A 16,521-nucleotide genomic window follows, 5' to 3' on the forward strand; every position below is an offset into this window, starting at 1 on the left:
GTGCAATGTAGTTGTTTTTGCTTCAAACAGAGATCAGAAAAATGACTGCCACTGAGTGACTGTACATGTTGCTGCTCATATGGTAAAGTTTGATGATAGTCAAAAATACATAATAAGCTGAGGGAGAAAGAAAAAATGAATCAAAAATGAAAGAGGGAGCATTGATCAAATTTTTACACTATGTACATAATTGAACATTGCTTAGCATGGAGCCCATGGAAGCATTTCACGCTGTGCATTGCAACACTACGAATATCTTACACTGTAGGAGCATATGCAATGTTACACTGATAGAGCAGTTGTGTTACCACTTTAGTATCATCACTGACAGTTTCCTCTTTGAGTGGTCTCCAGTGAAATCAGGCATACAACAGCGCCACATTCTTTTATACAATCTCTGAATAACCATTGACTGGATAGTGTGAATACATTGTCAGACAGATGTTGAGGCATCAAGTGAACTCAGAATGCCCCAGAGTTGATCCAGGAAGTCGTGTATGTAAGATGGACTCCACCCAGGAAAAGGAAACCTAGTTGCCGAAAGAAAATCTGGTGCAGGACAAAACAACGGAGCTGGCAGAGATAAATCTTTTATCTTTTATGGGTTGAGCCCCACCATGTATCCCGGGAACAGAACAAAAGGCAAGATGTGGTCAAAGGCTTATGTCCCACTGGAGATAGAAGAAAAATAAGTTGTTTTAAAGTCGGAAACAAGACAGAGCCAAGTTAAAAAAAAAAATAAGCAAGACAGAATAAAAATAAAAAAAAGACCATGTAGAGAAAGTACCAGTAATAAAGAAAAAAAACATTGTCCTGTCATTTCCCATATTTCCAAAGTAAAAGGATGTTTAGTGCATTAGTCCTACTGTTGGACAGTTTGCAAATAAACACTTAAATTAGGACTTGATTTTCCCTGAGAATGTCTGGGTGAAACAGGCAGGCTACATCAAACCTGGAGTGAGGAGGAGTTAATGAATAAGTGAACTGAATGTTAATGTTTACCTGCGAGAAAGAAATATTCAAATGCACATCAGTCATTCTGGGGACACAAGCTGAGACCCAGGCGTAGAGTGCATGATTGAACATCAGGGTGCTACCAGCATTCATCTTTGAGATTCACAGCTGGGAGATAAGGTGCTCTTTAATTGTGGATCTGTCTATTGTAGGTCACAAGCATCCCATCAATCACTGTGCCCAGGGTAACCTGGCACATCCAGACTTAAAGGAACAGAGGGAAGCTGATCATGAATTATAATAAATATGATAAGCCAGCAAAAAAAAGTTTCAAGGTTTCAACAAAGATGATAGAAAACAATATTTGCAGTACTGAATAAAAAAGAAACAGGCCCATAAAAACAGCATAAGGAGAAACTGGAAGTCACAAACTACAAGTGTGGTCACTATACTGTCCTTACTGATACACAGCTAGTGATGTACAACTGAAGGGCTCCTGTTGCACAAGCAGCAGGTCAACACTGTAGTCTCTAAAACTCTGGGGTACAGAATCCGTATGAGATCGACCCATATCCAGGTGATGTCACAGACTTCATAGTCTATATCCTTCGCGTTCCACTTCCGGGATTGCTCCGGTGCTGCAGGAAATTCCGCTGGATGCATGTATTTTCCGTTTCCTTTCGCTTTCTTTGTGTTGGAATTTTAAATTCAGTGGATTTATCAGTACTATTGTTAACTGCTCCTCAGATCTCTGCAGGGTAAATTGAGACAGCTAGCTAGACTATCTGTCCAATCTGAGTTTTCTCTCGTACGACGTATTTTGCAGTGGCTGTGTGCAGAGTTTAGCACCGCCCATGACAATTCTGATTAGTTAAAAGAAATGCCATTTAACCAGAGCACGTTTTCATCCCATCCCCGAATGCTATGTGGAGTAGCCAGACCCTCCTTCAGCGTGCTTTGGTGGAGGGTCTGGCAAAGTGAGACTACAGACTTCAGGACTACTGCTTAGATATTAGTTTGATCCAGTTTATTCGTAATAATAATCGTATACAACTGGGACTCCGTCTGCACTTTTAAACCTGCAAAATTCATAGCTTTAAAGTAAGGTGACCAGATTTCCTGGAACTAAAACCGGGACACTTTGCGCGTGACCGTAGTGCTCGTGCACACACACACTTTTTAACGTAAACATGTGCCAGCCCAGGTCAGACATAGTCACAGACCAATTAGACACAATTTTGCCAACAGCACACATCGGCCTACTGCTCACAACATAATGGGGTATCTCAGTTAATATTCATGAATTTTCTTGGTATGTAGCCTACTAATCTAAGAAATAATAGGCTATTAAAAGACATTGAGTGAATTTTGTGAGGGACCAACTTTATTTTTCAGAATTAAAGCATTCTTTTGGAAAATGCACCCACTGAACTTGTGAAAAACTTTGTGAAAAGGTATTTTTCATTGCATGGCACTAAATAAATCATAATTCATAATGATGTGCCCACATACCTAATGCTTTAGTTGTGTTGTTCATGTATGGTCACGAATGACAGACTATGAACACGTCAATTCCTGATGATTCATTGGATATTAAGGAATGCAGTAACACATAAATCATTAATTACATAATGCATAATAATACATAGCCTACATCAATTAATTCATGCATGAATTCATGTACCATTACCGTAAAGTGTTACCAGTGTTATTCTAACCAACAACACACACACACACACACACACACACACACACACACACAAATGTAATCTCATTTGATAGAGCAGATAGCTTCCCTATTGGAAATATTAATTTGTTAGAGGAGTGAATTTGCTCAAGAATCAGTTTGTTGGCTGAAAGCCTACTGTGAAATTATGCACAGGTGTCAGCAAAATTGGCCCATGTGACGAGTGTGTGCTTCACATTTTCAGCAGGTCATCGGAGCGGCTGTGGATTGACTCTCCACGGTTCTCATGGGCTTTATTTAAGTTCTAACGTGAACAAGCTTAACGTGGTTTAATGTCCCTAAACAATGATCAGTGATCACCAAATTTCTTTCTCATATTGCTCCTCCTAACCACTGAAAAATATAACCCAAAGTCCAATTATTATGGACGTTGTCTGACATTAAGCGTTTCTTGTCGAACTCGTACAATCCAATATTAACAGGTTACAGCCTGTTGCTACATAGTCATTACTAAGGACATAACAACGGCAAATCGTTTTTTGTGGAAAAAATACGTTTTGGAATATTGGATTGTATGACAATCGACTAGTGTGGACTTCACCGGAAAATAGGAAATAAACAGAGGTATGGATTAACACAACTTTTATGCCTCTCTGTCACATCTACTACAGTCAGATTCGATGTGTTCTCTCGGAAGGAATCACTACACATGGGTAGGCACTTGTAATGACATTTAGAACATGTTTAAAGGCTAAAAACAAGTTTGAAACGCCCTGTTTAAGCCTGTTGGGTACTAAGTCTAAAGGTTGAATAGAGTTTACAAGAAACAAATATGTATAAGGTCCTCAATGTATAGCAGCAAATACCCTTGAATCACAAACAAACAAATAAATAAATAAATAATAAATAAATGGACCACAAGGCAGTTATTTTACAAATCCATCTTGACCTGAAAAATCAAGATGTCAATAAAAACACAATTTCTTGTGTGCAACAGCCAAGGCCAAATCTGAGTATCAATAGAAGAGAGACAAAGCCCAGCCGATTACATGCATCATGTGATTGATCTTCAGAAGGAGGACATCCAGTACATTTGTTTTAGTGGCTTGGGGCTAAGACGAGACATAAGTGATGGAGTGGGATGACAACAATGCACCGTAGCCTTGCCTGAAGCCCATGGACGCATGTGACAGACAGGGTATCATGCACCAAAACCCTTCTTGAAAGGCTTCTGTTGCTGCTGTTTTGGGGATTAAACCAGACTCATAATGGCCTGTGGGATTTGTGCCACTGACGGTTGACAGCCGTCGAATTGGGTGGCAGGCAGAAACCAACTGCAACTAGAACACCACATCTATACAGTTGCCAATCACAGTGCAAATCCATTGACCATCGAGAAAAAAGAGAGATGAGGGAAATATAGAGCCGCTTCAATGGCAGGTAGAGCATTATGTGAAGAAATGTGTTCACACGTTGGGTTGTTCCGACTTGTGTGAATAATCCCATAAATGTTAAATTCCCCAACCGTCCCCACACCTCTTCTTACAACTGCCTTCCTTTCTGCTCTTGTTTTGGGGATTTGCAAGATTATTTTTCCACGGGAACTACTTTACATCCTCAACAGCTACACAGGATCCACAGTTGCCATGGCAATATCTGTGGCAGTAATAAAAGAAAGAGACAGAGAGCAAAAAAAGAGGAAAAGTATTCAGAGTTGACAGGGAAATAACTGGTTTCATTATATTCAGCCAGCTGATTCTCTCTATCACCAATGACAGGGCAACGGCAGGCACCCTGAAAGAGCTTCTGTTTGTGTTTGAGCGGTAATAAATTACTGCTGGGGTCAGGGCTGTGCAGGCCGCACTCCCTGATTAAATGAGACCAAACTTATATCCCTCTGACATCTCCCAGCCTCCTTCTCAGGAATCTGAAGGTGCAGAGACAAATCCCATAATCCTAATTAAGTATTTCTTCCTATTGCGGCGTACAAAACGCCTGGCTGTTTACATAGCTAAAGCCCTCATTCGGTTCCCATGCTCAGTTCAAACACATAGTTTAGGGTAATCTCTGCAAATGCTGAAGAGAAAAGTGACATCACAGAAAATGATAAAAATAATAATAATTGGGAGTGCAAATAAAATCACTTTGGAGGAAGAGGTGGAAAGTTTAATCGCAAGTATTGCGTCAGCAGACCACAGACTCAGCTTGTGCACTGTGGGTGAAAAAGTATTTGAGGATGTAACTCTCATTTTCAACCAACCCACAGTAGTCTCATGGTCAATTGAGCAGGATAGTGTGGGAGAGCAAATCGCAGATGCAGATGGCGCTGCGGGTTTCTATGTGCTTCTTTCTTCCAAATGGTTTAACAAGTATAAGAAAGCAAAGACACACTGCACTTCTAAATCCACATCAATACCATGAGTGGTAACAAAAAGTGAAGTGTCTGAACACATGGAGGGACATACGTGTGTTTCAACAGAATCCCTCTCTTGCATATATAGAGCCTGCACTCAATATGGCATAATGAATGTACTCCAAAGAATATCACATTCACTTCTGTTTGCTGGCAACTAACATAAATAACAATTACTTGCAAAAAAAGTGGATAAGACTATCCTGTAACCCCCTATTTAACATTCATAAGAATATAAACAATTAATAAATTATAATACACTATAATGAAGGCGTAAGCAAATATAATATTTGAAAGCATCCCTTCTCTGTCTTATTGTTGTTTTTAGCTGTGCTAGCTGCAGGGCTCCATGGGCGGCAATGTTAGCATGCTAGCACTCTAAACTGAGATGAAGAACATCGTCACTAAATGATAGCATGCTGACATTAGCATTTATGTCAAAGCACTGTTATGCCCAAGTACAGCTTCACAGAGCCACTAGTATGGTTGTAGATTGAAGTCTTGTTAATACTTATATATGAAACCCATGTTGATACTGAGTGGATTATTCTCATGGTCAATTGAGCAGGATAGTGTGGGAGAGCGAATCGCAGATGCAGATGGCGCTGCGGGTTTCTGTGTGCTTCTTTCTTCCAAATGGTTTAACATTTCAAAACGTATAAAAAGCAAAGACAGACTGCACTTCTAAATCCACATCAATACCATGAGTGGTAAGAAAAAGTGAAGTGACTGGACACATGGAGGGACATAAGTGTGTTTCAACAGAATCCCTCTATTGCATAGAGCCTGCACTCAATATGGCATAATGAATGTACCCCAGCAGCTGAGGAGCTGGAACGTCCTATCACAGCAATTGAACTTGAGGCGGCAGTTAAATCATTACAAAGTGGTAAAAGTCCGGGCCGGATGGCTTCCCAGCTGGCCCCGCACTTATTAGAGAGGTTTACCGAGTCTTACAGGTCAGGCACACTTCCCCACACCCTAAACCAGGCTTGCATTTCTCTGCTTTTAAAGAAAGGTAAAGACCCACTCTCATGCGGTTCATATCGTCCCATTAGTTGCTAGCCATACTGGGTTTATTCACAACAGACACTCCTTTTTTAATCTTAGAAGGGTGTTTAATGTGGTTTATAATCCTCCTCCAATCGCTCTCCCAGAAGCTCTGATAGCACTGGACGCAGAGAAGGCGTTTGACAGGGTAGAGTGGGATTATCTTTTTTTCATTTTGGGGAAATTTGGTTTTGGGGAAACATTTGTTTCATGGGTCAGATTGTTATACGCTTCTCCTCAGGCCTTGGTCAGGACAAATGGCACAAATTCTGAATATTTTCAGTTACATCGCTCTACAAGGCAGGGTTGCCCTTGGGGCACACTCTTATTTGCCATTGTGATGGAGCCTTTGTCAACTGCTCTGCGGTCTCATCCTGATATTTGTGGTATAACCAGAAATGGTGTAGAGCTGAAGGTGGCGCTGTATGCGGATGATCTTTTGCTGTTTTTGTCTAATCTGTCACATTCTATTCCTGCAGCCCTTAGTCCTAGACGAATTTAGTAGATTCTCTGAATATAAACTTATTCTGGGAAAAAGTGAAATGTTTACTGTTAATCGAGAGGTAAATGAAAATCCACTTCGACTCCAAAACATGCCATTTGAGGTTGTGAACTCTTGCTTTGTTTATCTCGGAGTGTATGTTGCCAAAACGTTGGTTAATCTCTATAGGGAAAATTTTCTCTTTTTGCTCACAAAATTAAACAAGATTTTGAGCAATGGTCACTATTAAACCTTTCTGTTGCTGCCAGAATCAATACAATTAAAATGAATATTTTCCCGCGCTTTTTATATTTATTCCAATGCATTCTGATCTTCCTTCCTCTTTCATTCTTTCGTAAAGAAAGTAAAGTAGTCTTATTTTTGATTTTATTTGGAACAAGAAAACTCCTAGGTTGCGTCGACAAGTTTTACAGAGGCCCAAGGCTCTGGGCGGAATGGTATTGCCAAACTTCCTTTACTATTACTGGGCAACAAACATTAGAAATCTGAACTATTGGGTTAATTATGGAGATATTGCGGTGCCTCCATCATGGTTGATCCTGGAAGCAAATTCTGTTCATCTGGTATCATAGAAGGCCTTACTGTACTCACCCCTGTCGTTTTCTATTTCTGGTTATACTAACAATGTGATGGTGGCCTCCAGTATTAAAATATGGACTCAATTTAGACGTCATTTTGGCCTGCAAACACTTTTTGTTGGTGCTCCACTTGCAGCTAATCCTTTTTTTCCCCCATCGTTATTGGACAGCACTTTCTCTATATGGACTAGGCTGGGCATAAAAACTTTTAGAGACGTGTATGTTGGTTCTATTTTTGCTTCTTGTCAGCAATTGAAAAATACATTTTTGCTTCCTAAAGGACATTTTTTTTAGATACCTTAAGGTTGGAAGTTTTATCCGTAGCTCATTCCCAGAATTCCCTGCTCTTCCTAAGTCCTCAGATTTCGAAACGTTTCTGAAGCCTCTCTCTTCATTAAAGGGGGCAATTTCTTCTATTCATTTACATATTTATAACCTCTGTCAAGGCTCTTCTACTGTACTTAAAACAGTTTGGGAGACAGATCTTGGAGAGGTGATTCTGGATGATGTTTGGGAGGAGATTTTACAGAGAGTACATAAGTCTTCAATCTGTGCTGGACACAGCTTTATCCAATGTCGAATTCTCCATTGAGCTCACTACACTGAAGCTCGGCTTGCAAAAATATTTGATACAGTGTCTCCCCAATGCGAACGATGCCAACAAGCCACAGCAAATTATTCACACGTTTTGGAGCTGTTCTTCTCTGACTAGAATTTGGTCTGAGATCTTTAGTACTTTATCCAAGGTAATTGGAAGGGATGTGACTCCTAATGCCTTAACTGCTCTGTTTGGTGTATGGCCTTTCCCACTTACTCTTTCCCCAGCTAACAAGGACTTGATAGCATTCACAACTCTGCTGGCGAGGAGGTTGATACTGCTAAAATGGAAATCCCCAGTCCCACCTACCTTTACAAACTGGGTTAGGGACATACTTTATTTTCTTAAATTAGAAAACATAAGACTGACTTTGATTGGTAAGGCTGTCTCATTTGAGATGTCCTGGAATCCCTTCCTGTCTTATGTCAATAGCACAAGATGTTTGATCTCTGTGCACTGCAGAGATCAGTACTGCAATGAGTTGAGTCTGTGAGTGGGTTTTCTTTATTTTTCTTTATTATTATTATTGATTTATTTGTAATTGGTGTGTATGTATACATGTGTGTATATATGTGTATGCATGTATATATATTTATGATCTGCCAACTTAGATGGTAGTTTTTCTTTTATTTATCCTATTTCTCTATTTGTTTATTCATTTTTAGTATTATTATTTATTTTATCTATTCTTTTATTAATTTATTTACTTGTTTATTTATTTATCCTTTTGCTCTCTTCCTCTATTAAAAAATGAATGTACCCCAAAGAATATCTCATTCACTTCTGTTCACTGGCAACCAAGACTATCCTGTAACCCCCTATTTAGCATTCATAAGAATATAAAGAATTAGTCAATTATAACACACTATAATGAAGGCGTAAGCAAATATAATATTTGAAAGCATCCCTTCTCTGACAAATGTGTTTTGCTTATTGTTACTTCACTTAGATGTCTGAGCTTCACTATGCAGTTTGTCACTAGAAGGCTGTTTTCACATTCATCTGCTGAAGAGGGAACTTTCTCTGTGCTCTCCTTTAATCTGAGTTTAAGACAGGGATTTATAAACAGGATTTTGTGACATGCCATTACCATTAACCAATCGTGGTGTGATATGCAGCTTACAAAAGTGTGATGGTAAAACAGGAAGCACATTGTGAGAATGGACTTTTTCAGTAGACATCTTGTGTCCAGCAAATAAAACTTTGAAACAAAAAATATTTGCACATTCATAGATTGTGGAGTTTTTATTAACGTGGAATAAATAGATATGTCATGTATTTGTAACCAATAAAAACATGTATTAAACTTGCCTGTGAATCATTTGCATGTGTATAAACTATGAATGTTTTATCACACACTGCAAGGAATATGGAGTTTTCATGTATTCATGACATTTAATATGATTATAGGTTTACTATACTGTGTTATTAATCATCCGTTAACTGTTTAAGCAACTGTTAACTGCATCGTAGTTGTGCAATACATAGGCTATTTGGGTTGTGCATTATGTTAGTTGTGCAATATCTTACTTACTCTGCTGTGCTACACTTATTGCGGAGAATGCAGCCGACAGGGTTTTTCAATTAAAAAATGTCAATGAAAGGAGTAGTTAATGTGCTTACTATATAGGTACCCGTCTAATGTATATGAAAGCATGTTTGTGTTGCACGAGAGTATGTGTTGAGAGATGTTTATTTTCTGTATTTTGTGTTGTCTTTGTAAAGCTGCGGAACAGACAGAGTCCAAGACAAATTTCCCTTTGGGGAGAATAAAGTATATCTTATCTTACATCTGCCTAAAACTGTGTTAAAAACCACTTAGGCATTTATGCATTGTTAAAGCCATGAAAATGCCTCTTAATTCCACAAACAACATAATTTGGCTCCTTATACCACTGTGATTCCCTCGTAAATAATCTAGCATCTATCTGCCAATCTATCTTTTTCTTTGCTTAACAAGTCAGGCAACACTTAATGTCATGATTTATAGGACTGTGGAGTAACGTGCACCAGTTTGACTCCCATGCACCTCCACTCTATTGCCCTTGAGCCTTGCCATGACTACATGATTCAGTCCAAACTGCTTTCCACTCCAAAAAAAAGTCACTTTAAATACAAGCTGAACCTCTGCCACCGTGTTTGCACTCTGCAGGGGTGGTTGGCGCCCTAGCGGCGTAACACATTGCTTGTGGTTCTGTTGAGGACATTTTAAGTTTTGTAATTCCTCGCACATCTTCGGATTAGGGACATGGGAGGCTGTGCCCCTTTCAGCCCTCAAGGACAACGTCACCCTACAGTGCTGCTTCAGAATTATAAACAACACCGATTCAGCTTAAGCAGAAGCCACCAATCAATGGCCAATCAATAGCTGCTAGGAGGAAATGCCTCACATCATACAACACATCAATCACAAGCACAGACGTGTGCCTGTCAAAGACGAAAATACCATAATTAATGAATATCAACGGAGACCTCTGCTGCAAATTAATATTTCTCATCATGCCGGCCTGTCAGGGTAACATTTTATGATTTTGGGAAGAAATCATATCCGGCTCAAGTGTCGCTGTTCCAATAAGCGTTCATCATGTTGGTTGACTTGTAATTATTGTTAATGACATTGTGCTGATGACAAGCAGGAGCACTACAAGTTATTACTTGACTAGGCAATGCTGATGACAAGTTAAATAACATCCTCTGAATTAGATGATGCTGTTTAACCACAGGTCGAGGGAGAACAATGGAGCACACAACAAGATAGAGCTGTGTGTAATTACTCCTCAATGAAGCGCACACTGGCAGCTTCTTTATTAAATGGAGCGAGCAGAGCCATCATTCCACTTCCTGTTGTTGGGTGGAGTGGACACAGTGGTGACAAGCTCCACATTATGAGCTGTGCTTTTATGACTTGAGGAGTAATTCTAAGATACATGGTACTCTGCGGAGGATCATCACCAAAACAGCTTACAGTTGTGAGGTATTTAGCTGATGTTCCCATGCAGAAGGATTTAGAGTGAGTGAGCTCAGACTCTTGTTCAAGGACACTCCACAGGACTGGTTAGTAAGTTATGTTTTAGTCAAGTGTCAGCAAAGGTTTGCTTTAGGATGACACTTTCTTTGTGTCTAAAGGGTACAGGACTAGCAGAATGTTCCCCCTGGGCTTTATACTACGTTATTATATCATAAAAATAAGGGGAAATGTTTAATTTACAAGTTTTTAAATTTAATATCACGGCTCATCAGTTGCGGCTGAATTACAGTGCTGCTGTGGGTTTATGGTAGGGTGTATCTTTTTGCACGAAGAAGCAGGAAATAAATTCAATCAAATTCAATACAACTCAACATTATTTATCAACGGCGACTGTATGCCACAGTCCACCTCCCAGGTCGACAAACGTACAAAGCCAAAACAATCAAGACTTTGAGCTGGTTGTGAGTTCTGGTAATAAATACATAAAAATACACATGTAATAGTAACACAATAAGTGTTGGCTGGTATTGTACTGACAGTAGTCTTTAAATCTGGAAACCAGCACATTTAATTAACAGACTATACAAACAGCTTGATATGTTTCAACTGTCTTGTTTTTAGCTGTGCTAGCCGCAGGGCTCCATGGGCGGCAATGTTAGCATGCTAGCACTCCAAACTGAGATGAAGAACATCGTCACTAAATGGAGCTCAGCGTAAATTTTGTCAGGGAGGCTTCTATTACGTTGTCTCTCTTCTCTTTAACTGATCAGCTGGGCAGTGGGTGTTACGGTTCCGTATACCAATTACAATCGGGCACTTATGTTCTAACCAATCACAGCATACTACCATGTTTTAAATCTGTTCTCTCTCCTGCTTCTGTCAGTTGTATTTTCAGACGAGAGTGTGACCCGCCTCCTCCCCTTCTACCTCCAGGCATTTTCGACGGTGTTCTCCGTCTTCTCCCGGCTGGCGGCTTGTTTTTACGTCTTCGGATTTTTCTCACCACCACCAGTGTCTAGATTCCATTGGGGGATGTGTTTGGTTTTCCTAAACATTAGATTTGTATAGATACCCCTTTACAATGGAGTCTAATCTCCAAATAATTATGTTTGTACTTACTTGGTTATATCTTATTAATAAATGTTTGCATATCTGCAACGGAGTCTCTCCTGATAGAAATGATAGCATGCTGACATTAGCATTTATGTCAAAGCACTGTTATGCCCAAGTACAGCTTCACAGAGCCACTAGTATGGTTGTATATTGAAGTCTTGTTAATAATTATATATGAAATCCATGTTGATACTGAGTGGATTATTCTGGTGAAATAAAGGTAATTGAATTTAAGTTATAATTTATAACTGATTTATTTTGGTTCATTTTTATGTTTTTTTGTACAAAAAATATAAAAATGAACTGTGAAGACCTGAGAAGTTGGATAGCGTAAGGGATAAAAAAAAAAAAATAAAGATTGCTTTTAAAGGCAGGCAGAGAAGAGCAACATCCTGAAGGCAACAATGAGAATTTGCTTCCTATGATGTGGTCAAGTAGGTTAAATGTGCTCATTGATGATTTGTCACAAAAACAAGTCAAAGCTCTCCGTTTGACTTCAATAATTATTGAATAGATCTTAACAAAACGGCTAAGGCTGTTCCTGTCCTTCTCTGATAAGCCAGCAAACACAATGAACAGGTCAAAGGACTTTTAATAAACGACTGAGAAGTGTCTGAATAACTGACTGATAAGAGTTTGGTTTTTGAAGGTGAAATGTGATGGCCACGAATGAAAATCATTTCTAGTATGTTCACATCCCACTTCAGCTGGATGTCAAACAATATGCCCACATTTCTGTAAGAGGTGACAATGTATCATGCATCATGCTCTGCGATGCTGGTCTTTAACCATGGCTCACATTCATTATCATCAGCAACGTTGCTTTGATTTATTGCTCAAAATCTATCCCCGTGTATGAATATACTTCAAAAAACACACCTTGACAAGAAGTGTCAGTTTCTCTAAAAATGTGTTGCCAAATAATTTATCGGCTTTTGGCAATTACAGACACAACACTAAATAAGGAATGCCACTGAGTGCAGATGACAGTTTCTCTCGGTCTGTAATTTTGGTACACCTGCAGTTCCTTCTTCAAATGTTGACTTGAGAACTCAACAACAAAAGTCTTTGATTCAAGTCAAAATTCACTATTGGAACAGGTGCTAATTGCTACCTGTGTGGAAGAAAGGCAGATTTTGGTGTGTCGTGTAATTTCACTTCAGAAAAAAAGACAATTAAAAGTCTATTGAGTGTAGTGAGACAGTGGGGACAGAGTCATGTAACTGGCATTTCATTTAACGCTCAACTCTCACTGATACTTCTGTCGCAGTTCTGTTTACAAAGATATCATTGTTCCCACCATGCAAACTGACACTTCAGCAAAGCCACTAATATTTGGTTCCACTTGCTTGATGTTTGAGCTGCAAGACGAAAAGCATGTAGCAATAAAATTATATACAAGAACCTTTGGATACTTATTTATTATTATGCGCACACGCCCCATTTTAGCATAATTATATTGCATATAAAACACGTTTAAAGTCTACAAACTAAAATAAAATATGCTGCAATTACAATCAAAACAGTTCAACTGTGAAAACATACACAGAGCCAACGAAGATGAAGAGATGCAAGACTTTTATTCCAATCAAAATCTAGTGATCTTTAAAGATAATTTTATATCCAAGATGGCGCCAGGCATAAAAACAATGAATAAATTCTTAGAAAACAAACAAAAGGTGCTGTGTTCTTCCAGTCGTCTTCAAGATGGTTTTGCATCCGTTACCTTTCTTTATCTCCCTTCTGAGCACCCTCTTTCCCTCTCTCGGAGATTCTTTCGGCCCTTTTCTCTCCTCTAGTTGTGGCCTTGGAGAGCCTCCGCCATGAACAGCTTCCCAAGGTTCTGCGAGGTGAATTCCTTCACGTTCTGGCAGTAGTTGTTAATTTGCCCTGTTGGAGGGTAGCCACATGCATCCATGCGCCCACACACAAAAACATACATACATACATTTGTACACAGACATGCACACAAGCAGGCAGAGGCGGGGGAGAGGGGGGGGGCACAGCAGCACAGCAAAACATCAAATTAGTGGGGAACGGAGTGAACTGAAGGATCAGAATGTTTTCAGAAGGTGAGGGAGAGGCGAACAGCGTGAAACATCAGAGAAAGGGGCGGTCGAGATGGAGATTGAGTCATTTAACTTTAAATTAATGTAATTTCAAGATATTGGCGGAGATAATTACAAAACAGAACCTGAGCTCCTGTAAGGGGAGCAGAGGCGGCTGATGGAGTTTAGAGAGAGGGGGGTCTCTGAGATGACTAGTGCTGCCTGTGTGTGTGTGTGTGTGTGTGTGTGTGTGTGTGTGTGTGTGTGTGTGTGTGTGTGTGTGTGTGTGTACCTGCAATAAGCAATGTGTCCATGCGTGGTGGAGGCTGGGGGGGCTTGAACATTTTGCTGATGTCCTCCTCAGGCAGCGGGGGCTCCCCTCTGCTTTGTCGCTGGGCGTTCTCCTGCGTCCGCCTCTGGAGGTACTGGAGGGAGGGAAACGGGGAGAAAGATGGGTGGCATTAGAGACAATAACAAACAGCGTTGAGAGCGAGGAATGTGAAAAGGGAATAGATGGTTACAGGGAAAATGGACAAAAAAGAGGAAGGGGGGGAAAGCCTGAGGCCAGGCAAGAGAAGACAGGATGAAAACGTGAGGAGAAGAGAAAGGGTGAAAAAAACATCAGGAAGGTGAGGAGTGGGAGTAAAGAAAGTGAGGAAAAAGTATGAATTAAGAAAGTCCGGAACACAACGATGATGAGAGAGATGCAAAAAGCACAAAGTGGCAGGGGATAGTAAGAAGGAAATAAGGAAGAGGAAAAAGAAAGACAATGGAAACACAATAACAGGAAGGAAGTGAGCTGAAAAGTAGCATGGTGGTGAAAGAAAAGATAGAGAGAAGAGTTGTCAGTGCTGACAGGGAAGGGATGGAGTGATTTGTGGAGGGCTGACAGTCGGTAAATCAGTGAGGTGTCGGGTCTCTGGAGATCCTAAAAGCCTTGTTAATTTGGAAAAATGAAGGAGCGACTGACACAGACCGGTGGAAGGGGAGGCGGGGGCAGACAAGGAGGAAAAACGGCGTGGGAGCAACTTGAGAGCTTTTAACCACACAAATCCACAACGCACCTGTACGGGTGATTGGAGCTGACAAAAACTGCTAAGATAAACAACAAATAAAAGATCTAACCATTTGTTCAATGAATCGTTACTCCTCCGGTGTATTTTTTGTGTGCCTGCCAATGCGTCACAGGATGACTGTGCATAATAAAAATGCTAATTTATGCAAATTTTAGAAACGAGCAAACAAAAACCGTTTTGCACTTCCACCTTCCATATATAAACATAGACATACAATGCCTAAAATGTATTTACCTCCCCACATTAGAAGTCAAAGTAAAACAAATCTATTTGATCTAAATTAGGTGCAAATATAAAACAACCTCCTTCAAGTCAGCATTTAGGAGAGGCACCTTTCGCTGCCATTTTTACAAATATTTCTTTACAAACTGCTCAGGCTCTGTCAAGCTGCATGGGGACTGTGAGGGAACAGCAGCCTTTAAGTTGGATTGAGGTCTGGACTCCTGTGTAGCTTTGGCTTTACGTTTGAGGTTGTTGCCTTTGTGGGAAAATAATCCTGTCCCACGTCACAGTTATTTTACTAACTGCAGCAGGATTTCTCTATTTATTTTACCCTCTACTTTCACAAGGCTTCCAGGGACTTCTGCAGAGAAGCATCCCCACAGCATGCTGCTGGAAACACCATGATTCATGTTGGGGATACTGTGTTTTTGGTAATGCACACTGTTTGGTTTTACTATGATGGTTTTATTATAAAAAAAATAAATAAAAATGGTCTAGGGGACCACTGTGTTTTAAGGAATTGAAACCAGAGCCGGGACCAGAGTTGGACATGGTCCAAATTGGACTCAAACTAACCTGTAGTGTCTCATTTAATGCCACGAGTCTCGGGTCTGTGTGTCAATACGTCTGATACTCGAGTGGGTCCGAATGTATCGGCGCGTACTCAGGATCCGCTCTAATCACGCGGTACATTATAATTGCCACGGAATTCTTTTTTTTCCCCATTATTCTAGTAAATTACACTTTTTAAACACAGCTATTAAATTCATGATTAAATGTAATAGTGATTTTCTGTCCATCAATTGGAACTAAGGGTAACGTATTGTTGCTTTTCAAACAAAACTGCTAGCTAAATAATGGTGCATCATGTTGCTGATTGTGTTGGTGTCCTTTCTCTATTAGGGTCTGTTTGGGTTGACCGATCTGGTCTAATAATCTACGGATCCTGTTTGGATCAGGTCTCTCCTTTTTCAAAGAATTAATTTATGCGTGTCTGGTTCAGGTAGCTTTTCTACAGGTCCGTTTAGGCCGGGGTCCAACACAGACTGAGACCACTGAACCTTCAGACCTTCAAAACCTTGCTTGAACTGATGCAATTTTTGTTGTTGAGTTGCCAAAGACTTCATTTAGCACCTAATACAACTAAATTCACTCTTAGCCATTGGCTTGCCTTTCATGTGTTTATTTTCGGTTTATACATCAAAAATAGTTGTATGGCTCAGAAATAAGGACTTGGAAAATATTGCTGAATCATCTAATTGTAGCTGAATGGTATCATTAACCATGAATCATGATTCCTTGGTTCATAAGA

The 16,521-nt window shown here is 39.9% G+C and overlaps 1 protein-coding gene across 1 annotated transcript in view; it reads right to left on the bottom strand.

Annotated features, from left to right (window-relative positions):
• Positions 1 to 13,426: 13,426 nt before the first annotated feature.
• The window catches only part of LOC144519922 (eukaryotic translation initiation factor 3 subunit H), a 67,137-nt gene continuing 64,042 nt past the window's right edge, over positions 13,427 to 16,521 (bottom strand). The window contains exons 7-8 of the mRNA XM_078253452.1: positions 14,204 to 14,336; positions 13,427 to 13,753 (exon numbers count right to left, since the gene is read on the bottom strand). Coding sequence (XP_078109578.1) covers positions 13,659 to 13,753; positions 14,204 to 14,336 — 228 coding nt within the window. The 3' untranslated portion in view covers positions 13,427 to 13,658. The remainder of the gene's footprint in view (positions 13,754 to 14,203; positions 14,337 to 16,521) is intronic.

The sequence above is a fragment of the Sander vitreus genome, chromosome 6 (assembly GCF_031162955.1).
Source record: "Sander vitreus isolate 19-12246 chromosome 6, sanVit1, whole genome shotgun sequence".
Taxonomy (NCBI): domain Eukaryota; kingdom Metazoa; phylum Chordata; class Actinopteri; order Perciformes; family Percidae; genus Sander; species Sander vitreus.